The sequence below is a fragment of the Nanorana parkeri genome, unplaced genomic scaffold, assembly GCF_000935625.1.
Source record: "Nanorana parkeri isolate BGI_ZX_2015 unplaced genomic scaffold, ASM93562v1 scaffold1671, whole genome shotgun sequence".
NCBI lineage: Eukaryota > Metazoa > Chordata > Amphibia > Anura > Dicroglossidae > Nanorana > Nanorana parkeri.
The window spans coordinates 159841-185276 of NW_017307939.1; the positions used below are offsets into that span (position 1 = coordinate 159841).

General features: G+C 43.8%; 1 protein-coding gene across 1 annotated transcript in view; it reads right to left on the minus strand.

Annotated features, from left to right (window-relative positions):
* Positions 1-921: 921 nt before the first annotated feature.
* The window catches only part of OPN5 (opsin 5), a 79732-nt gene continuing 55217 nt past the window's right edge, over positions 922-25436 (minus strand). Inside the window, exons 3-7 of the mRNA XM_018571082.1 lie at positions 21822-21941; positions 15089-15259; positions 10211-10545; positions 8299-8525; positions 922-970 (exon numbers count right to left, since the gene is read on the minus strand). Of these exons, the coding sequence (XP_018426584.1) occupies positions 922-970; positions 8299-8525; positions 10211-10545; positions 15089-15259; positions 21822-21941 (902 nt within the window). The remainder of the gene's footprint in view (positions 971-8298; positions 8526-10210; positions 10546-15088; positions 15260-21821; positions 21942-25436) is intronic.

Below are 25436 nucleotides of genomic sequence, written 5' to 3' on the forward strand. Positions count from 1 at the left end.
AGCAGCACGATGCTTGCACATAAGAGACATGAACTTACCACAGTTGTTCTTTTCAGAGCTCCTCAAATGATCGTAGCCAGGGATGACCTGGGCAGCTATGCCTCTCCACTCGTCTATCTTCCTATTATTGCCCATGCCTCAGATCATACAGCTCTGGGCAGGCTTCCACAAGTTCTACAAAGAATTTGGTGTCCACTTCAGCTATCATGGTTCCTATCTTCACAAATCTCTCTCTTTCTCCAGAGAAGCAGAAAGTCCAGGGGTGATGAGATTATCCAAATCAGCCAATTGCGCTGCATTCCAGTGCGTTTTGACGCATTTTTGACGTGTTTGTGCGCGTTCCGTTGCGTTCCAGTCCAGACAAAATGTGGCACGCAGTATTTTTCTGGTCTAGTCGGGAACTGACTGCAATGGTGTGAACGGAGGCCAAGAAGAGCATAGGGAAACATTGGGATGTATTTTAGGTCCAGAAACAATCTGGTCTGGTCGTGATCTGGTGGTGGTGTGAATGGGTCCTTGAACAGGCCCTCAATCTACATCAGATGACCTTCCCACTTACAAATCAGCTGCAAATACAGTACTTACCTTTATGTGATAATGTTAGTCTGGAAGTTCTCTGTAAATGACAGGTGCTCTTCAGAGAAAATTTTATCCAAGGTGATATGTAACAGATATTTTTTTTCTCAAAATAGGCCCCATTGTAATTAAAATTTTACAAGATACAAAAATCAACTTTGAAGTGATGGCACAACCTTACAAATGAATCATTTTTCTTTACAAATATCTGTTCATATATAGCTCTAATGTACACACGTGGGAAAATAAGAATTTCTGTAAAATACAGGGGTCTCCTTAAAATCTCTTGAATAATTTAATAATTACAGTCCATCTTTTTCTTTTTTTTTACAGTTCCTCTTCTCTTTAGTCCGTTGAGGGGACAGATTTTTTATACTGGCTTATGGTGTAAATCCTGCAATAAAAATTAAAAAAAGTTTAATAATAAAGCAAAAAATTTAATCACAACTACTCATTCATCAGAAACGCGACATGTGGTACTGTCCCTGCCTACTCTGCATTGTAAAGGAAGCTAGTACTGAGATAATAACTAAGCCTGCCATTGCTGCTCTCTTCCTTTGAAAATGCTAGTTCCCAGTCTGAAATGCTAAAATGTTTAAAGGCTTTAAAATATGTGACACTAAACTCAGGAGTTAAAATAGAACTATGGGGTGACCTTTTTATCCCATAGTTCTTTTTAGGGTCAAGGGAGGACATATGCTAACATCCTCCCATGACCCAAAGCTCAGTATATAGCGAGCTATTGCCTGCGATATACTGAGAGCGCCGCAGTTGGGATGGATCCCGACAATACTGTCGAGATCCACCCAGCTGGCTGATTGACAGCGGGCTCTGCCTATCTAGCTGTGCCCACCCCCTACCCCGTCCGTTCCTCCACTCAGCACTAGAGGATCGGGGAGGGGGGAATTCTTGTGAGGAGCGGTGACTGACAGTCACCGCTCTCTGCAGGGAGATGATCCGGAAGTGAGCGAGCGTCGGTATGTGTTCACTTACTTCCCGATCTATAGAGCCGACCTGTGACAGTTTCAATGTCACACTACGGCTCTAACTATGGGGATGAGTGTAAATCACTCACCTCATAGTTCTGCTTTAAACCTTAAAAATGATTCAAGTACCTTAACTATTACCAAAAATGTCTCTTATTTGTGTATCACTCGGCTGTAGATCCTCAAATCATCTCTGAATTGGTGCTGACACTGTCCTTCCTTCTGGAGGGGGGTTACTTTTGTTCCCCTTGGTCCCTGTGTGTGTTGTGAAGTAGCCACCGCTCCAAGCTCATTCCCGGAATGGACTACATAGCTGCAAAGGAAGTCAATGATGGAAGATCAGCGGGCTAAACAGGTGGCAGATAGCCATACACCCATCAGGCATAACATCATGACCACCTGCCTAATATTGAGTAGGTCCCCCTTTTACTGCCAAAAATGCCCTGACCTGTTGAGGCCTGTACTCTACTAGACCTCTGAAGGTATGCTGTAGCATCTGGCACCAAGCCATCAGTAGCAGACCCTTTGAGTCCTGTAGGTTGGGAGATGAGGTTTTCCAGCACATCCCACAGATGCTTGATTGGAAAAAGATTTAGAGAATTCGGAGGCAAAGCCAACGCCTCTAACTCATTGCTGTGTTCCTCAAAACACTATTGAACCATTTTTGCAGTGTGGCAGGGCGCATTGTCCTGCTAAAAGAGGCAACTGCCATCAAGGAATACCATTTCCATGAAGGGGAGTACTTGGTCAGCAGCAATGTTTAGGTAGGTGATGCGTGTCAAAGTAACATTCACATAAATGGAAGGACCCAAGGTTTCCCAGCAGAACATTGCCCAAAGCATCACCCTGCAATGCAATTCACTTCACCTCACCTAGTGGTCATAATGTTATGGCTGATCGGTGTATAATGCCCAGCATGTATCACTGACTGGAATTCTTGAGGTTTGAATGGTAAAGAATCTCCACTCACTGGTCCAACATATTTCATTAGTACTAGCCCAAAGGAAAAAGGACCCCTTGCCAACTGCCATTATGGGCACTAGATGCAGTCAAAGACATAAGGAAAATCCTATGCTCCTTGGCTTCATCTAATGGCCATAATGCTCCTCAAATCTTATTCACATACAGTAGCTGTTCGCTGTAGGAGTCGTTTATAACTCACCTCTTATTGTGAGGTCATTACTTCAATAAACATCTGCATTATGCTTTGCGAATAACATGTTCTTATATATGATGGTACCAGTCGACCTGCTAACTGCTTCTAGCTGCTACAACACCCTCTTACTTCAGGTCTTGTCCAGGAATGTGTACAATGGGAATATATTGAGTGAGACTTTCAAGTAAGCACCCTTAGATATAACTATACATTCCCAATAAAGGGCAGGGATTGATGCAAATGTGTACTGTGCCACTGTGTTATCTCCATTTCTGTGTCCGGAATTTGAGTGGCCAGTGCATGCTGATGGCACAGGTGTGCACAGCCTTTAAAATGAAGGTGTTGGGAAGGGTTCAAGTCTCCATCTGGGAGACAGGAAAGCTCCACCAGGGAGACAGGAAAGCTCCACCAGGGAGACAGGAAAGCTCCACCAGGGAGACAGGAAAGCTCCACCCAGGAGTCGGAGTGGAGGCCAGCGCAGCAGGGTGCTACAGGATTGGAAAAACCCCAGTGTGCAGGTTAGCACACAACTGTGACTGTCTGGAGGTACAGACAGTGGGCTGAGGCCGGAGCAGCGGTGCTGCAAATGCAAAGCCAGGAGGTTGGATGGGCATGTGCTGCCAAGGGATGCTAAAGAACCCCTGCGAGGGTAATTACTGTATGTTTGCGAACTTTTGGTAAATAAAAGTGGGCAGGAAGCCCTGAAAAGAACATGTTTGCGAGTGGACTCCGTGCTTAATGCGCTACCATTTGGAGCTAATCCCCACAGTACTCTATAAAGCAGGGGAGGGCTAGGACATTTGGAATCTCCACTCACTGGTCCAACACATTTCATTAGTACTGGCCCAGAGAAAAAAAGACCCCCTCCTACTATAGTGGATCATTTACATATTAAAATAGAGTAATCTGCATATCTGATTCATATTTTTTTAACCAAAGCAATATCTATTTGGTTGCAGTGCTCCAGTCTCCTTTGGCAGAAACCAGATGAGAGATATGGTACACCTATTCAAAGAGAGTCTTTACATATTGGGCTTTGTGTCCCAAACCGTCTGATCTGAATTAGTCGCCCCCATTATCCTGGATTCTTTCACCCGATGACTGGGGGTTTTGCTGTGATACGGTAACATAGGCTTGTGAGCACAACCTTTACATGCATCTAAACCCAAAAACAAGCTTGTCATTTAGTGCAGCTTACCAGCCTTAAGATGTGGTGACTGCATTTGTTTAGCAAGTACAGAAAAGATCTGTTGGTCTTACCAGAAATGTTGTGTTTTTGTCACTTCATGTGAGCTAAAAGGGCAGCATGTTGGAGCAACAAAGTCAACTGGACTTGTTCTGTAATGTTGAAGATGTTTCGTAACGTGTCCACTTCTTCATTTCTGATGAGTATCAGGAACATACCCCCAACATTTATATCCACACGTGTAGCACAGACACGTTAACCCAATCACCATGGAATGTGCAGATGTTGATTATCCAAGAACAGGATGGAAGGCATGAAAGATGTGGGACCCTGTTCTAGCTATATAATCCAATTCTTGTCATGTCAGGAAGTTTGTATAGGTTTAAAATGGACCAAAATTTCAGCCGCCAAAACAGATCGTCCGAAAATGGCCCTTTTGGCAAAATGCCGAAAGTGCCATCTTTCAGCCGAAATAGCGATGCATCCCTGGTTTCTCTTCTCCCCGCTGGGCGCTGCTCTGTGTCCCCTCTGATACAGTGCTGCGTCCAGTGGGGAGGAGAGAAACTGTCACAGGAGGCTGAGCGGTGCAGGGAGGAGAGCGATGTGGGTGGCTGGTGTCTCTCCTCCTGGCGTCTCTCCTCAGTTCTGTGACAGCACTGACAGCTGTCAGTGCTGCCACAGGAGGCTGAGCTCTCCTACCACACCACCCCACTCCTGCGCCAGCGAGTCAGGAAGGAGAGTGAGTACAAGCAGTCAGTGATCAGTGATCGCTGAGTGTTTGTAAATAATCGAGGACAGAGTATGTTTACTGTGTCCTCAATTATGAATGAACAGGAAGTGTTCTACATCACTTCCTGTTCACTCATGATTGTGGACATGGTAAATATACTATCTCCACAAGTTATGAATAAACAGGAACAGTCAGTATAAAGGCTTCGTGTTCATTTTTAACAGGGAATGCTGGAAGTGTTCTCAATCCCTTTGTCTATTTTGAAAGGGAAATATTAGGGGTCTGTTAAGACCCCCAATATTTCCCCCGAAACCCCCAACAATACAGTAAAAAAAATTATTTAATAAAAATAAATAAAAATAAAATATTTAATACAAATTTGAAAAGGTTAGAAAAAAATGTTTTCAGTTTCGGCCTGACATTTTTTTACATTTTTGGTTTCGTTTCGGTTTTGAAAATTTCATTTTGGTGCACCTCTAGTTTTAAACCCTTGATTCACATTGCTGAAGGTGTGAATTGCTGACACATTGCCAGGGTAGATATGTTAAAATGACATTTGGGCAACAGATGGTGTCAAAGGCTTCCCCCTCTGTTCAGGGATGGTTGTTCCAGTTTGACATAGGAGGCCTCTTTCATACCATTTTGCAAATAAGTTGTCCTATCTGACCAAAATATGGACCTCACTGTCCTTAAAAAGAATGTCCATTTTCCTTGAGGTGTAGGAAGACTGCGGTTTCTTGGCCTGTAGAATGTGTCCTCCTATGTTGTGCCATTTGTTTGTTGACAGGTAATTTTATCTCCCCAGTGTACAGGTCTGTGCGTTTCTCACCACACTTCACTGCATAGACCAAGTTACTGCACATGTCCAAGGTCCTAGGTGTCATCCTTGACTCAGACCTCACCTTTCTTCCCCACATCCAATCACTATCCAAATCCTGCCGCCTTCACCTTCGTAACATCTCCAAAATACGCCACTTCCTCACCAAAGAAACCGCAAAATTACTCATCCACTCGCTTGTTATATCTTGTCTTGACTATTGCAACTTCCTCCTCATTGGCCTTCCACTACGCAGGATATCCCCCCTTCAGTCTATCATGAATGCAGCTGCTAGACTCATTCACTTGACCAACCGCTCAGTGTCTGCATCCCCTCTCTGCCAATCCTTGCACTGGCTTCCACTCGCCCAAAGGATAAAATTCAAAATATTAACAGTCACTTACAAAGCCATCCATATCTCTGCCCCCGTATATATCTCACACATTGTCTCAAAGTATCACACTAACCATCCACTCCGCTCTTCCCTAGACCTCCTGCTTTCAAGCTCCCTAGTCAACTCCTCCCATACTCGCCTCCAGGACTTCTCTAGGATCTCTCCCATCCTCTGGAACTCTTTACCCCAACCTGTCCGTCTATCTCCCACCTTGAATGTCTTTAGGCATTCCCTAAAGACTCATCTCTTCAGTGAAGCCTATCCCACCTCAACCTAACCACTGAACCATCACATTCTCATATAATTCATCCCCACACAGCTACCTCCTCATGTATCATTTCCCCCTCCTCTTTTAGATTGTAAGCCCTCAGGGGCAGGGCCCTTCTTACCATCTTGTCTTGAATTGTATTGTAATTGTAATATCTTCCTTACATTGTAAAGCGTGGCGCAAACTGTTGGCGCTATATGTGATAGGTGGACAGGGTGATGGGTGGTCTCTTCGATGTACAAGTTTCTCTCTCATTGTATTGCTGAGGCTCAAGTACACCAGGATGTAATATTTGCTAAAGACCCTTATGAGTTTTTCTGACACTCTAGCTACATATACAGGATGACTATATTACTTTGTATGTTCTGGTCCTCCTCCTGTTCAATGGTCCCATGCTTGACCTTGGCTGTTATACCATAAACCCAGTCTGGGAAGCCAAAAAGTTTCAGAGCACTCCTGAGATGTCTGTGTTCTTTGCTGCTAGACTCTGCGCTTGTTGTTACCGTCTCAGCACCATGATGCAGATCTCTAACACCCCACCAGTTTGTTAAATCCACCTATAGCCACACTCCAAGGGTCTTCATCAAAAGTAAAAATCTTTATCTATGAAGCAAATACATACTGTAAAGTTCCTCCCCATGTAAGCCTAACCTAACGCATTTCACCATTCCGGCTTACTCATGGAGTTCTATTTATCTAAGGTTCTGTATGAGTAAGCCGGAATGGTGAAATCCGCTAAGGGTTAAGCGTTCATGAGAAGGAACTTCACAGTATATATTTGCTCCATAGATAAAGACTTTTACTTTTGGGAGGAAGACCCTTGGAGTGCGGCTATTTCTGGATTTAGATGTTTTAGACAATGACGCGCTTGTTTGCCTGCACCTGGGATGCAATCACAGTGCAAGTCGGTTTGGGAATGTGAGCGGTGTCTGTTGTGGATTATCCTCCAGTTTGTAATCCATTGGTTGGTAGAAGTAAAATATCGGATACTGGTCTGCAGAAAATAAGTATCTGTATAAAAAATAAGTCAAGGCAACTGGATTTGCTGTGTTTTTCTTGAAGAAAAGAAAGGACCTGACAAAAAGAAAACTAATGCAGCCACAACAACTAGGGACCAGTTCACATATGCAGTCCGTTTATTTTGACTGCTGCAGTCAAAATACATCACGATGCTTTCCTATGGGCTTTCTTGTGCTTAATTCACACCATTGCAGTCCGTTCAGATGCAGTCAGAACCTGCTGCATCAGTACCTGCATCAAACTGCATTGAAATGCAAACGCATAGCACACGCATCAAACGCACCGGAACACATACAATAAATAAAAAATAAAAAAAGACTCAGAATTGATTATGTCATCATCCAGGGACTTCCTCTTTGTAGTGTGGAGAGAAAGTGAAGAGATGTAATTTGAGGATGCAGATGATTTCATCCAAGATGTGCGGGACTCTCCCCTGCTGTACGACAGCAAACTTCCCCAATATAAGAATAATCGCCAGAAGATGACAAAGTGGAGGAAGATTGCTGAAAAGTCGCACTAGGTTTTGGGGCTGTGAACAGGGTGCAGAAAACAGCAATGTGGTGAGTTCACTTTTTCTCAAACTTCTATATAAGTTCAGCTAGATAGTTGTATACCACCCATGTGCTAAAGAGTATGCAGAGTCATCAGACATCAGCATCTTCACTCCTCACATGTTTAGGAAACACTGTCCTCCTGTATGCAGATATGTGACTTAATTGTCTAATTAGCATTTTCTAGTGCAGAAAAAAAACGCATCAAAACGCATTGCAAACGCGTCAGAACGCATCAAAACGGATCGCAGTGCAACTGCCCAGATGCACGCAGTTGTGATGCAGTTTCTGGTGTGAACTGACCCTAAGGACCAGTAGGCTGCAAGGTATAAAATGTTTGTTTTTAGGTTTAGATACATTTTAATGTGTTTGCCGAGTGAAGATTTACCTATGGTATCAGAATATGAGAAAGCCCAAGCCACCCTATCACCAGTGCATGCATTATTCAAATGCAGCACATAGTTTTTTTTTTCTCCTATGCTTACACTTTCTTGTGAATATTAGAAATGGCTTTGATACAAAAATATTTTTTCACCTCTCAACAAATGTCCCTTGCATTTAAAAGAGGGAATACTGGTGAGTGATATGAGATGGATTTGTTTGTCACACCGTACCGGGAATTGGGTTTCTGCAGAGTCTTGGCCGATCTGAAGCATGGGCATTTGCAGTTGATAACTTGGTAAATGATGGGATTGTACATCGCCGCTGATTTTGCCAGCAAAGTCGGTATCACAGAAAGTTCAATAGGGACGGAATCCGGGCTCCCGAAAGCTGACCAGACCGACACAACGGCATAGGGAATCCAAGCAATGAGGAATCCTGCGCAGATCAACATCGCCACCTGGTGGTCAGAAGAGAGAGAACAAATTTGTACATTCTGTGCCATATTCATTCTATTGCCATGGTCAATAGCTAGTATTATACTGCGGTATGGTTATGAAGCACCCATTAATCAATTTGCGGCTCTTTTGGTAAAAAAATTTCCCCAGAATTTATAAACTGTATTCACCTGCCACTTTTTACTCTCCTTACCGCCATTCAACCATCATATTTGTTCTTGAAAGGAAAATACACATTTCAGCAACATTTGCATAGCCATTGTTGGGTTTGTCGGCTGAGATTACTTTGAAACATTAACCAAGGGGGTTCAGCCAAATGTAATTTTCTTTGCATAGAGTAGGGAAAGGTCCAGCAACCCACTGAGATGATTTGGCAAGAAGTGAGAAGAAATCTCCCAAATGGAACAGTTATCAGTTAGGCCTCATTCACACCAGACACAGTGCATTCCGGCCCGATTCTGGGCAAGCACTATTTTGTTCGGACCGGACCGCAGACATAATGTGCCTTGCATTCCCGTGCGGCCGATCGCATTGCTGCCGGAGGGCGTGGCTACTGGGCCTTTCACTTCAATGGACCGTCACGCCATCTTCTGGCCCACAACATAGTGAGCTGGCCGCAATGCGATACAGTGTGTTCTGGCTAGAATCAGGCCGGAACGCACTGTGTCTGGTGTGAACGAGGCCTAAAAGTCTGATAGAGCTTTTAACCCTCGCCCAATAAAAACGTTTTGTCTGGACTTCCACTGATACGTGAAAAAATTATTTGACTATTACTAATACCATTCCCCGATATACAAATGGTCACTGGATGGAGCCCTTACAATGCTGTATATGAAGAAATGTTTCGGCTGGACTTACATTTTAACTCTAAGCTAAGCCATACACTTCTTAGTTTTTAGAAAGAACTTTGGTACAAAAGAACATTCATTCGACTTTCTATTAGTTGATTGGGTCAAATCGGCAATTGATTCCTACTGCAATGACAAAATAATGGGGGCATGTTGGAAAATTTTTCTCCATTAAACAAAATTAAATGGAAGAAAATGTGTTTTTTGTTTGGGAAAGCACATTCATTCCAAAATCAAATGAAATTTCGATCGACTACAGCCAAGTGTCTGATGACATTAGCGGGTGGTAAAAAAAGATAATTTGTTCAGAAATCTACTAGTGTATGGCCAGCTTTAGTCCCCACTCACACTACACGATGCTTGAATGCGTGCCAACGCGAATGGACATTAGTGGCGCATTTTTGCCATGTTTACAGTGCAACGCCCATTGATGTCAATGGGTGCCACTCATGCTAAAAAACTGGCAAAGTAGGTCATGCAGCATTTTCAGTGCGTTGTGATTGGCTGGGAAACCTGCTTCCCAGCCAATCAGCATTGAGCCGCCTTCCCAGCCAATCAGGAAGCCGGGCAGTAATTACTCGCCTCCCAGCTTCCCGATTGGCCAGGAAGCTGGCTCAATGCTGATTGGCTGGTAATGCTGATTCAAATTACAGTATCCATCTGCTATACAGTTCTGCTGCTTTTGCACATTTACTGGCGCCAAAGGCCTTTACTATACATGTTTTATGACATCACTTGTTTTGATAACAAGTGCAGCAAGTGCAATAAGTGCCAAATTACACAGCATGGCTGCCTTAGGCCCATTCTTTTTAATGAGACAGCCCAGGCCAGTTGGTCACCTTGGTCAGCCTGATCTCCAGCGCGTGATTCTTCTGATTACTGGTATCAAAGTTTGCCACTTCTTGAGCAGAAGACTTGACTTTGGCGATGATCTTCGCATAGGAGAACACAATGACAACGGTGGGCAGAATAAGACAACAGATCAATATGCTGATTACAAAGACCTTCCCTCTTAGAGAAGACTGGGCCAGCCACCAGTCTAATGTACAGGATGTTCCAAATGGCTCCGGAGCATAGTTCCCCACTCCAACCATTGGCAGAGTGGCCCAGAAGGATGCATAGATCCAGATAAGGATCAGGCTAATGAAGGCGTGCCGTCTGTTCAGCCAAGTACCTACAAAAAAAAAAGTGCGGTTTTTGAGAAGATTTAAGAGAAAAACAAATTTCACATTTAAGGTGAATCTGTGCTTTGCCCATAGAAGGCAAAGCAAGAGGTTCACTTTAATGCACACCTCCACAAATATTTACCAACCTACCAACCGCACTGTTCAGCTGATGGGAGCAAAAGGTCGGTCCCATGTATGCTACAAGTTGCTGGGGTCATATCTTACACAGAGCCATGGACTCCCTATGTGACAGCACTGTATGGCCTAGTTCTACCACATGGAGCAAGTCATATGCTCTTCTATAATCAGACGTACCGGGTATTTCCTTCAGCTACTAGCACTGAACAGAGCAAAGGTAACTGTATGCTGCTGGGGAGGCCGCAAATAACGCAAACCTGTTTCCTTGGCCAAGAAAATGGCAAAAATACAAGTAGATATGTCATACTTGGGGATTAAACTGTCTATTGGGTTTTCATAACTCTGGTGCGGGATAGACATGTGTGATTCGTTCAGTTATGAATCAAAATTCAGACGAATTTTGAGAAATTCGGACCTTTGAATTTCCGAATCCCAATGCATCCGAATGTGTCTGAATCCCAATTTACGTTTCCGAACTTTGGATCCCGTCCACATTTTGTTCAAAAACAAAACTGCATCGAACATGTGACTCTTCTGGCCAATCAGATGTGTTTTTCGGTTTAATGCATCCGACTGGGTCTGAATATGAATTTTCCTTTACGGCAACATGGGAGCCATATACAGTGTATACATATAATACTAAAGCGGAGGCTCCCAGAACCGAATGGCATTCGGGATCCGAATTTCCGAATTGCATTTGCGAGCTCCCGAATGCCGTTCAGGTCTGGGAGCCTCGGCTTTAGTAACATATGTATATGGCTCCCAGACCCAAATGCATTCAGGATACGAATTTCCGAATTGCATACGGGAACTTCCGAATGCCATACAGGTCTGGGAGCTATATATATAAACATGCCAATATAGGGTTGACCCTTTGCTTACAGCAAGTGTGGTTTGCATATTGTTGAGCACTAGTAGACTAGAGCTCCCGAATGCAATTCAAGAATTTGGATCCAGAATGCCATTACATATATTACTAAAACTGAGGCTCCCAGAACCGAATGCCATTTGGGAGCTCCCGAATGCAATTCGGAAATTCAGATCCCGAATGCCATTCGGGTCTAGGGCCCCAGCTTTAGTATTAATATCTGTATTAGGTTTTCTGTGGTATTCGCAATGAATATTCGGAAACTCATCCGAAACTAATGAAAATTCTTATTTCGTCCGAATTGAAAGCCCAGACCGGATTGTATTTCGGATCCGAATAACCGAAATAACAACATATCCGAACCAAATTTTTCCACAGCTTACATGTCTAGTGCTGGATCTCTGAATAGTAATTTATGGCTCTGACCTCTTGCAGAAGCCATAACAATAAGCATGGAATGAAGTCTAAGCTTCTGCACAATGTAATTACAGAATCTATTTGCATAGAATAGGCGCATTTGTGATGGCTATTTAGGTGGGAACCAGAAGGTGAGAGGTGGGGTGTGATGATCTGCAGGTATATACAAGCCAGATATAATCATGGGTTGGCTGGGTACTACCAGTGGTTTTCTCCAATTACTATATTGGAACTGTTCCTGTAACTATAGAAGGGTGACAAACCACTCAACATTTTAAATTTGTTGGTTGATTGTTTTTTTTTCTTGGCAATGTTGGGTAAAATTTAGGATTAAGGCTTCTTGCGGAGCTTTTTCCTGCCAGTCTGGGTTGGCTTCCCCTGCCCATCTTTGGAATAATATTTTAGGGGGGGTAGGGCAGCTGCAGAGTCAACATGAGATGGGAAGTTGCTCAGTCAATATGTGATGAGTCAAAGCGGGATGTTAAAACCTCTCTATCGGGCAATGGTTAAAATGGGAATACCATTAAGAGAGAGTCCACTCAGGGCCGGATTTACTCTCCCTGCTGCCTCAAGGCCAGGTTCCGCAATGCGCCCCCCTCCCCGCAACCTCCCCCCCCACACACACATCAATGGAGAATGGCAACCGGATGGCAGGGGCACATTATTACTTATTAGTTTTTACTTATTTATTTATATTTATTGAAATCATATTTTATCAATTCATTTTTTTTTCACTTAACTTTATTGCTATCACACTAACATGCACCTGTGTGACAGTATTTGGAGGTGAGAGGTTCTCTTTATTGACCCTGTCACCTCCAATACAGGAGTTCTAGCACAGCACTGTGCTGGAATTCCTGTGACAAGTGAGAGAGGAAGAGCACAGCTCTCCCCTCTCACTGTGTACACGGAGCGGCAGGGTTACTTTTAACCCTGCCGCTCTGCTCACCGCATCGGCTGTCAGTGAGGAGACAGACTCAGCGGCGGAGCCCGGAAGACGGAGCCAGCGAGGAGAGAGGTAAGTGCAGGGGGAGGGGGAAAACGAACGAGCGGCTTCCTCACGCTACGTTTAGCCCTGCTTTCCCAAAGCAGGGCTAAATGCCCGGCGCCCGGAACTACATGTTCCGGTCGTCAGGGGATTCCACAGACGCTGCCGCCCCTCTGTGCCCTGCCGCCCCGAGGCCGGGCCTCAGTGACCTTGTGGGGAATCCGGGCCCACTAGAAGTGATAACTGCAAGCACCTGGTTCAACTGAAGTCATGGAGGAACTGCATACTTTCTGCCAAATGTATGAACTTTGTATATATATATTTCAGTAAGTAAATTTGAATGAAAATATTATTACATTCCACATTTGAGTGTGAGCTGAGATTGCCAGTAAAGGTTTTGTAAAGCGGTAAGGATGTATGTACCCTTCCGGAGTCCATTGAAAACAAGAACTGGAGTAACGGGTGTCTACCTTTGACCTGCCATGGGGAGTTAGAGCGTTGAGTGTTACGCTCCTGTCCTAGTCTATAAGAGGAGCGAGGGACTGCACTTTGGACACCATGAGCACCATTAAGTCTCTATAAGTGTTTGGTCGTACCATGTGAATCAACCTATGGACTGTGCATGTTGTTTTGAGGGAATGTGGCACAAACCTCTGGAAACCGTACCTGGGTGTATGAGCTATACACAATAAAACTACAAGTGGGTAGTGAGTGAAGTGAGAAAGGTGATTGTGCTACTAGGCCTTGGGCCACCCACAACCTGGAAAAGCCGGAAGGCCTCAAATATGACAGTGTGCATTCCAGCCATAAGAGTAGCTACCTAGCTGGCACATCTCCACCTGTCGGTAACCTGACTTCTATTTGACAGTGTGTAGTATCACATGGTTGTGACCCCTGTTCTTGCGTGACTACCTCCCCGAGTGTGCTGAACCCATGGCTACTTCCCTGACATTCCCTATAGCTTTTGATCATGACCATGTCCATACTTCCTCTGGATTCTACACTGACCTACCTCACCTAGGAATCCCCATCTTACAGTGCCTTGACTGACAGTGGCTCACATGAATATACTGAAGCTATTTATCTTTTACAGGGGATCTATCGCTTTTTACATACTTTATTCATTTTTTTATATTACTTGTAAAAAAACCTTTGTTTTATTTCTACAAAGAACAGGTACTCACAAAAGTAAAATATCAACGAGCATTAGGACAGTAGAGAGACCGGACCGGAGACATCCGTGTGATACGTCCTATGTACAGATCAGTAAAGAGAAGTGTTGACGCGTTTCCGGGGCACGCCACCTTCCTCAGAAAATGACTCTAGCCTCCTCCCCACTTGGGAGGAAAAACTTGATTTAAATTAGGCTAGTTTAGCCCGCCCACCACCAACTTGACTTGGCCACCTCCCATGTACGCTATTGAGCACTATCCAATAAGGTGCCTTTTGTCCCCTCTTATTCCAAGTGGGGAGACTAGAGTCATGTTCTGACGAAGGGGGCATGCCCCGGAAACGCATCAACACTTCTCTGATCTGTACATAGGACGTATCACACGGATGTCTCCAGTCCGGTCTCTCTACTGTCCGAATGCTCGTTGATATTCTACTTTTGTGAGTACCTGTTAGCTTACATAACACTAACAGGGTTATCCACAAAACAGTAAAGAGTTTGGAGAAGGCAGAAGAAGTGAAGAATCTAGGCCAAAATAGCCGATTTGGAAAAATTCTGCAATTGAACTCACTTTCCAGTTCAGCTATGTTGTCCTAGATTGTTCACTTCTCCTGCCTTCTCCAAACTCTTCACAATTTTGTGAATAACCCTGTAAGTGTCTCTGTGTTGTGAAATATACATATATAGCAGGAGGGATCAGGTCTTGGTCCAAACCTGAGACTATCCCCATTGTTAACACAATGTTAACAATGTGCTCCGCTATTAAAAAAACTGAGTAAGTTCTGCATATTGATTGTTGTGGATGTACCTTTCATTTGAAAAATAAAGATTTTTCCCAAACAATTGAAAGAAAATACAACGTTAGTTTATAAACTTGGAAACCATTTAAAATGACTGAAAATAACAATGATCCCTTTAAAGAGAAAGGCTCTAATTAGCTGCATCTCCAATCACCGGCCTCAAACTCACCATATCGCAGATGGCAGATTTTCATGTATCTGTCAAAGCTGACCACTGTCATAGTGATGAGACTAGCACAGCCGAAGAAGAAGCCATTCCATCCGTACCACTGGCAGATGCTCCAGCCAAACACCCAGCGATTGCTGAAAAAGGATATGATGGCGAATGGTTTTCCTGTCACTGTAACGATATGACGGGTGATCGGTCATCAGATAACATTATTATTATTATTATTACATAGTATTTATATAGCGCCAACAGTTTGCGCAGCGCTTTACAATATAAGGAAGACATTACAATACAATTCAAGACAAGATGGTAAGGAGGGCCCTGCCCATGAGGGCTTACAATCTAAAAGAGGAGGGGGAAGTGATACATGAGAAGGTAGCTGTGTGGGGAAGAATTGTTTGAGAATGTGATGGTTCAGTGGTAAGGTTGAGGTTGTCCCGGAAGCGGTTGTCTCAGTTGGCATCTCATTTGGTCATGTATGGGGAGTGGGCTTGGGCGGCAGAGAATCTAGAAAGAGCATCCCAAATTGCTAACAGGTCTTAGCAACCTATGACGCTCTGCCCAGCCTCCTGCACAGTTCCTGGATCTCATTGGTTGCCAGGAGCTGAGCAGGATGCTCTGGCTGGCATCCTGCCCAGCTCACGGCAACCAGTGATGTCAGTGAGCTGGGCAGGATGCTGTACAGAGATACCTTGCACACATCCCCGGTCACATGCACCCAGGGCCGGATTTACTCTCCCTGCTGCCCCAAGGCAAGGTTCCTCAATGCACCCCCCTACCCACCAACCCCCCTAATGGAGAATGGCAGCCAGATGGTGGGGGCGGCATGTTTGGTTTTAATTTTTTCTTTAGTATTTGATTTCTTTTTTTATCGCTGTTTTATTTTCTTCTTTATTTAACTTTTTTAAATGTTATTTATTTTATTATCTTTTACTCGGTGCTCGGAACTGCATGTCCCGGGTGTCGGGCAATAGGAATTCCACACCCTTGCTGACCCTCTACTTCCTGCTGCCCCAAGGCCGGGCTCTGTGGGAAATCCGGCCCTGCGTGCACACCACCCCCAAAAAAACCCCCCCACGATAACGAATGCGGATACCACATACCAACACAACTCAACCCCCCGGTAGCGTCCACCCAAACACCCTCCGTCCCCCCTCCCCAGTAACATACACCGTTCGCTACACCCTACCGCTACCACCCCACTACCTAACAGGCCTCCCTTATTTGGGTACTAAATAAATGAAAGGGCACCAAACTGAAAGGTGAGAGAGTAATTCAATCAAACAAAAACAGCCAATGCATTTCAGGGGCAACAACACTCCCCCTTCATCAGGGCTTAGAATGTGATAATTTGAAGATACTATATCTTCTATCTATCTATCTATCTATCTATCTATCTATCTATCTATCTATCTATCTATCTATCTATCTATCTATCTGTCTATCTATCTATATACTGTATATATCTATATATTGGACTTTTTCACCTTTTGGTTTGGTTCCCTGTATTTCTAATGATTGAGTTACATCTGTGCATGTCTGAGCATCTTCACAATAAATCTCACCATCAATCAAGATAACAGGAAAATGAAACGGTTTCAGTTTAATGGATTATTGTTCACTTTACCCAGGACAAGGAAAGAACTGAAAGCCACAAGTCTTGAAGCATGGGGTATGTAAAGCCAGCTTTGTCTGGGGAGATTTCCCTTCACTTCCTGTCCCTGCTGACTTGTTAAAGGAGAACGATGAGGTGAGTGATTTCCACTCACCTCATAGTTCTAAGCCGACCTGTGACAATGAGACTGTCACAGGTCGGCTCAGTAGATCGGGAGGTGAGGGAACACATACCGGGTTCCCTCACCTCTCGATCCTGTCACAGCTCTCTGCCGTGACAGGGGGAGGGGCTGGATTCCCCTCTCCCCGCTCCGATCTGCCAGCGCTGACTGGCGGAACAGACGGGGGAGGGGGCGGGTACAGCTGGCTCTGCCTCTAGATAGGCAGAGCCAGCTGTCACTCACGCAGCTGGGCGGATCCCGGCATCTAAGTCGGGATCCGCTCCAGGTGCGGCGTCTCAGTATACCGCGAGCTGTAGCTCGCGGTATACTGAGCTTAGGGTAACGGGAGGACGATAGTTGGTGTCCTCCCATTACCCCAAGGAGAACTATGGGGAAAAACACTGACCCCATAGTTCTCCTTTAAGTTGCCTGATTTAGGATTGTTGTCCTTATTCTTCCTTCACTACCTAGTAAAACACTGACTTTCAAGAAGTGAATATAGACATTTGTGAGCCTTCACTGGCTCCTCACTTGCTCCCTGACCATCACCCACCAGGCAATGAAATCAGGATAAGGATAAAAGTCTCAGAAAATAAACTGTTCCAGCATATATATATTCTCAATTATAACTCTGTTTTGTAATTGTTGGACCCACAACTATATTTTTTATTATAATTATTCAATGTATTTATATGTGACTTTACCAGGCATAAAACAGCATATTGCCTGGCTTTGCAGACTGGCAGCACAGCTGGAATTGTAAGACAGCATTGCAGTTTGTATAATACCCTCTAGATGGCAGTGTTGCTATGTAATAATTACTCTTTAGGCTTCTGGATTCCCATCTGAAGTTACATTAGTTGCAGAAAAATAGTTGATTTTTAGAGTCACATTCTTAATCATTTGTCTCTCTATATACCTCTATACCCCTTATGGACCCGAGACATTTTTACATGTTCACTATGGGCCTGTTTATTCCGTGGTAACTTTGTCATTACTGAACATAACAAAATAAAACATACAGTCATGTAAAAGATTAAGCACAAACCATGGACATTGTTGACTTTTTCAACATGGAATATAGTCTAACAAGTAACAAAACTTAGTAATGGGTTTGTTTTTTTTTTGCTGTGCCCAAAGCTAAATACACGTGATTGATATAAATTATAAGATAGACTGAGTGGCCAGATTATTATGACCACCCCATCGGTACTTAGTTGGGCCACGGGATGACTCCATGCAGTGGCGTCACAAGGGGGGTGCGGGGGGTGCGGCCCGCACCCGGGTGCCACCATTGGAGGGGTGACACCAAAATGACTCACAGTCATTTTGGTGTCACCCCCCTCTGAAAAGTCGGGCGCTCGGTCATGGACTGAACGCCCGACAGTATCAGGAGAGAGGAGGGGACCCGGCGGCATACCTTATCCCGCCGGGTGACTGTCCCCTCCTCTCTCTGCCGGCGTCCATCACCAAGATGGCCACCGGCAAGTATCAGCATACTGACGCGCATGCGCAATGACGTAATCGCGCACGTGCGTGGTGACGTCACGTGCATGCGCAGTGACGTTTCGGCGGGGTAACACTTGGTTACCGCTCCGGGTGTCACCCAGCCTCGGGACGCCACTGACTCCACGAGATGACTTCGTTGGGCCCCTCGTGACTCCACGAGATGGTGAAAGGTGATGCGAGGAATCTGACTCTGCACTGTTGCCCTTCTGTTGTCTTGTATCAGTCTTGCCACTCTCCGTTCTGCCCTAACATTGACTAGTCGCTGACGGCCACAATTCGCACGTTCAGACCCAGATTTTCGGCTGACAGTCCGGTCTTTAAACACTTTGACAACAGCTGCTCTTGAACATTTAACGAATTTTGCTGTTTTGCTGATACTCGCTCAACGGCTCCGAGCGCCAACAATCATCCCACGCTCAAAGGCTGTTAAATCGCGTTGTTTCCCCGTATCTTCAGAAAAAAATCACTTCTACTGTCGTGGTAACCAACCTGCTTCCCTATTTATAATGGTCTGGCCCTCTAGCAACTTCAGCGCAAAATTATAGCTAATTTGCCTACAAACGTCAGGTGGTCATAATAAACTGGCCACTCAGTGTATGTATCAAACCTAGAGCCAGAGCCAGCTGTGCCTGCCCCCTCCCTTGTCTGTCCCTCCAATGAGAGCTAGAGGAACGGAGAGGGGAAGTGGGAATTCCTGCGGGGAGCAGTGACTGATAGTCACCGCTCTCTGCAGGGAGAAGATTGGGAACTGAGATGCTATCTTTGGCTTGCGGCAAGCATGGCTGCTTTTACTCTGACAAACAACTCTATCTTTGATTTGGTCATTGCTTATACAGTATGTTCAGTGGCAAACTGTAATCTTGTTTGAATGTTCCTTTTGGGCAGCAAAGGCTTTTTTTTTAACTCTCCTCTCATGCAGGTTGCCTTGGTGCAATCTCTTTCTGATTGTAGATGCATACACTTTGACCGTAACTGTTGCAAAAGTTACCTGGACACCGCATGATGAGGCTCTTGGACTTATTTTAGCATCAAAATAATTTTCTGAACTGGCAAGTCCTTGACAAAATAGGAGTCATTTGAAATCTCTTCTATTTTTTTCCCCTTGTAGTGGGATGGTTGATTTGTAATCATTTGGTGTTCTTTTCACTTGCCAGACTTGTAGACATCACCAATTTTCTTTCTGAGGGCCTTTAATTAACTTTATTGATGTTGGCATAATGACTCCACACACATCAATAGCAAATAGAACACCAGAACCGAGATGTCTAGGATGTAAAAAAGGTCAGGTTGCACCTAAGGAGGTTTTAATCATTGGCACCTAATCTGGAACACCAGATTCTAATTTCATGGATTTCCAGTGGTGGTAAATGTGCTTACTTTACCGCGGGACAAATCTGCATTTTAATTCCCTTAGATCATGAAAATGAATGTTCAACATATACATTTCATGTGTCATTTGGATATCATCTTTATCTGTAGACATTATCTGAATCAAGATCTAATGTTGGCATGTTTAAATATGTTTAAAAAGTCAACAATTTAATTGGGGTGTATTCACTTTTACACATTTACACTGTACATCGTTGTTTTGTGAACAAGCTTGGCTTTCTTTTGGCAATATTATCTATTACTATAAATAAAAAGTATACATTGTATTCTATAGTTTGCTCTGTTTAAAATCTTCACAAATGAAAATCAGCATTTTTTTTTCAATTTTTTCAATTTTCTTTTTATGAGACACTGATAAAATATATATATATATATAAGTTAAAGGGGAATAAATACTAATGGTAAAATGTAGAAATAGTGATAAAAAATCAGAATGCAGAAAATAAAAGCCAAGGTAAAAAAGGGGAGGAAGTAGTTAATCAGGACTAATTAAGTGTTAATAAAGGGATTAAATAAGAATACATTTCATTACATTTTTATTTTACATTTAAGGTTTCTATTCTATGCCTATTAAAGGTCACAACCTTCATTTACATATGAATGAAATATGAATGAAATATTAAACACAGTAAAGCTAGGATTGTAATTGTGTAAAAAAAAACATTTTAGTTTGTGGTATTATCGCAACTCACTGTTGAGGGGGTCGCAGCATCCACTTCAGCTGCGGTAGGTGAGAGGCTCCTCAGCCTCCTCCTAGTGCAGCAGCGTCAGTCAGCAGGAGGACAGCAGAGGCTGTGAATATAAAAGTGCCGCTATACACACTCCCTGGCCGCTGCAGCGACCTCTAGTGGCTGGGAAGTGTGTACAGCGCAGGGCTTTTCTATTCACAGCCGCTGCTGTTTTCCTGCCTCCCGTACAATGTGAGCTCTGCAGGAGGCGGGCGTCTAAGCAGTGCTGGGGCAGAGAAGGCTGCATGGAGACAGAGCAGGCAAGCAGGGGCTGGGGAAGGCATGTATTCTTGTGAGTGTGCTTCTATTTTTAGTCCCAAGTCCAGCGCCTTGATAATTCTGGAGTCCAGCGCTCCATTGGGGGTCACCACAACTTGGCAAATGTTATCAAGTGGCCCCGGCCCTAGAAAGGTTAAGAACCACTGCACTAGTGCATAGAGAACAGATAGGAGGCACAGAATACCTGAATGATTCTACATCTACATCTAAGTGGAACTGCTATGTATTATAGAAAGTCACACATTACAGCATTGTTTTATTTAACCCCTTCATGACTGAGGCCTTTTTTCATTTTTTGCACCCATGTTATATTCCACATTTTAGGCCTGAAAATGACTTAAAACCCCCAAACATTATATATTTTCTGAATGCCAAGACTGGAGGTTTTCAAGAATGCCAAAATGGAGGGAAGTAGTTGCATGAGAAGATTAAAGCTGTCATCAAAGTTTAGTGAACGTTCCAGTGCAAGACGGACCACCTGAACGGACCATTAGCAGGTGGAGTTCAGGTAGTCTAAACTCCACCCTATAAAAACCACTATCAAAGTTTATTTTACGCAATCCAATGCAAGATAGACTACCTGAACTTTGACTGAGCTCATTGTGGGTAAAGCACATTAGATGGTGGCATGCAGGTGGTCTATCTTGCATGAGATTGTTCAATAAACGTTGATGGTGGCTATTGACCTGTTTTCTTGCTACTTCCTTCCCTTTTGCTAAGGTGGAGAACAAACCACTTGAGGACCTATCAACCAGCTCCCAGGATCAGTATGTAAGCATAATGTAAGAATGTAAGCATAAATCCAGACTACGTCCACTCAGGGGGGTGAGGGGGTTTAATAAGGGACAACTAAACAAGGTGAAGTTGTCCTTTAAAGTGCATAAAAATATAACATAGTGTGTCTAACTTCTGCAGATTGCCTGTTGACAGCGGGAGTACAAAATACATAAGCGTCAGTTGTACAGTAATACCTTTCCATTACAACCTTTCAAATCTGCACAACTCATTCAAATTTAAATAGCCCGCTTGGGTTTTATTGACTCTTGCATTTACCTGATATTCCCAAGTCACAAAATGCTAAATTCATGGTCATTATCTCAGCTGGTCTGAGCTTCTTTTTCCTTCGACATGCCATCAATAATACATAGCTATTTCCTATTGTAGAGAGAACACCTGTAAAGAGAAAGAAGATGGACACAAATATAAAAAAGCACTAGAAAAATATGAATCTTTAGTGTTGAGGAAAAATGTATTTATGACATTATGCATGCCCTCCTTCCTCCAACTGCTATTCTATGCAATATTTACTCTGTTTTAAGGCAATATCCCGCCAAGTAAAGTGTTATTTTCTTCTCATTATTATCTGTCCTTGTATATGAGCAAATATACTGACTGTCCAAAAAAAAGTCACCACCTGGACTTAGCTAAGCATATAGGTCAGAGCCTTCCATTGGATAATAGGTCTAGGTTCAGCAACGTTATGTGCCTAAAAAATGAGGTCAGCTGCCTACCTGAATATACTGAATGACCAGGGTTTTCCATCTATGGATATTTTCTTCCCTGATGGCACATTGGGCATATTCCAAGATGACAATGCCGGGATTCATCGGGCTCAGAATGTGAAAGAGTGGTTCAGGGAGCATGAGACATAATTGTCACACATGGATTGGCCACCACAGATTTCAGACCTTAACCCCATTGAGAATGTTTGGGATGTGCTGGAGAAGACTTTACGCAGTGCTCCGACTCTTCCATCATCACTACAAGATCTTGGGGAAAAATAAATGCAACTCTGGATGGAAAATAAATGTTGTGACATTGCATAAGCTTATCGAAACAATGCCAGGGGTGAATGTGTGACATAATCAAATCTAAAGGCGATCCAATGAAATATCAGAGTGTGTGCCTTTTTTGGGGACATATTACAACATATCACCTGCTGGTAGACATTGGATACTGTCAAGTTAAGCTAAACATCTAGATAACACAATAACTTCAGATAAGAGACACTTAATGAAACATAATGATGAATAATGCATGTGTGAGTGTAGAGGTGGGGGATCACCCCCCCCCCCCCAACAACCAGGAGCACAGTATAACATATTAAGGAGACAAGTGACTACTTGAAACACATTTTTTGAGAGATTTTCAGACTTGTAGACTTGCAGTATATCTATAAGGGATGAGTGGCCACTTTTATAGTAAAATTACTGATCTCGCCTTCACAGCCTCTAATTTGGCCATGCTGAACTCCTAAGGAAGATTAGCACCTAGCTGTAGCACCCCAAAGATGTGTGACATGGATATAAAAGACCAACATTAATTAGCGGATCCCATGTTGGTCTATGGGGAATCAGATGTAAAAGTACTAGTTTCTGTTTACATCAGATTACCCCCGATCCAGCACAATCAGATCCGGCAAAACAGATCTCTGATCTGTTTGTTTATCCAGACCTAGCCATGTCTAGTAGGGATGGGGACCTGATCCATCTCTGCTACAGCTTCACTTTCACTTACAGGTTGTGCAATTTTTGAAGCTCCATAAAAGGTGCCCATACACCTGCCGATTATCGTACGATAATCGCCGGTGATCCCGCGATCATACGATAATCGGCAGGTGTATGGGCAGCGTGCAACAGTTTCTACTGTAAGGTCGTATGACTTTCCTCTTAGTAGCGTGGTGGGAAGACGAATGCCGCCCGTTCAGCACTGCAGTCAGGACCGGATTTACCCTCCCTGTCGCCCCAAGGCCGGGTTCGGCAATGCCCCCCTCCCTGCCGAGGGAATGTGGGGGCTGCAGGGTTGGTTTTAATTTTTTTATGGGTTTTTTTCTCTCTTTTTTAATTTTTTTATCACTTTTAATTTTTTTTACTTTTTAAATTTGTATTTAACTTGTCATCTTTCACTTTTTTATTTTTTTATAATTTGTTAACTTATTTTTTAAACAAGTAATTTCTCCTATTCTACATTTAGTGCTGCTTGTGCAAAGCAGGGCTAAATGTAGAAAGTAAATTACCGCACGGAACTCTAGGTTCCGGGTGTCGGGTGATTCAAACCTGTGCCGCCCTCTGCTCAGTGCCGCCCCGAGGCCGGGCCTCGGTGGCCTTGCCGGGAATCCGGCCCTGACTGCCGTCATCGGAAGCCCTCCCCTCAGCAGGGAGGGCTTGCGATGATCGCAAGTACGATCTGCCTGTCCAGGATGGGCAGTTTGTACGGAATTTTAATCACCTTACAACCATCGCACAACGAAAGTCGTGTGATGGTTGTAAGGTGCATGGCCACCTTAACGCTCAACATGAAGAATCCCATTATTTTCAATGGCGTCTGCTCACACCTGAGCCTTGTGTCGCTCGAAAGGGCGGGGGATGGGGATTGGATAAGTACATAAAGTAGCACTGAACAGGATGGTAGGCCTAACTGTGGCCCCATCAATGTTTAATTCATGAAATTCTCTATGGAGAGTAGATCCAGAGAAGGATCTGGGGAAGTGTAACTGCATCATTACTCTGCATAATGCATTTGTACTTGTCCCTGAAATGGTTGAAATAGAGCCAGTATGATGGGTTATCTTCTTTTTAGATTCATTTTGCTTCCAGCAGTATGGCCTGGGTCTATGTTCATCCATCTTTGCTGTATATGCAATGAGGAATCCGTCTCTCTGGAGCAGATTATTCAGAGCATGGCTGGGTATACTCAGAGTCAGGAGGCTGCAGGCAGAGTCGCTGCAATCTTCAGAAAAGGAAACCCATCATATTGGCATATTTTCTCAGAGGCCACCGGCCGAAGTGCAAATGTGTCATTTTAAGTTAAAGTGCAGTTAAACTTTAAAGCTGAACTCCATGCAAACAGCTACACAGCTAAAATCCATATAAGGGAGCTGTTTTACCTGTCAAAAGATATGAATTTCTGTCCAACCTGTCCTCTATTTATACACTTCTAGCACAGCACAGCACAGTCCTGGCTGGCAGGACAGGAGACCTGATTTTTCTGAACTGCAGTTCACTAAAACTTACAGCTCTCGTCTCTCCCCAGCCTGTGACTGGACAGTGAAAGGGCAAGTGGAAAACTGATGAGCTCATCTCTCTGCCACTCTGCTCTATACCTAATATCAGCATGCACCTTGCACTGCAACACACTGGACCGACTACTTGTGCTGCTTCTACCTACCCCTTTCTGAGATCTTCTGTACAGGGATTGCAAAATACTGATACCAGATCAAATTTAAGTACTTTTACTGTCCTCTCGTCTTCTATCAGCATGATCCTTTGATAGCACATGAGGACTGCAGTACAACTGTCTGGTTCCTTGTGCTGTTCCTCTCTCCCCCACTCTGAGCTTTGCTGTACATGAACTGCAAGAGGTCAATGCCAAGTCAAATTTAGGCACTTACACTGTTTACCTAGAAAAAGATACATTAAAGATGTATTAATAAATACAAGTCTCTGTTATTTGTGTCAATTTTATCGACCTAGAATTCAACATTAAAGTAAGGCTCCTAAACAATGACCAAATTCGGCTACTATGTGATGTAAAAGCCTCAAAAAGAGAACAAATCATTTCCTTTACATACCCTGACTGAGCCAAATCTTCCTTCATTTGTGTCTCACGTGTTCCCCATTTCAGGCACTGTAGCTCACAGTGTGGGGGGGGGGGGGGGGGCGTCGGAAC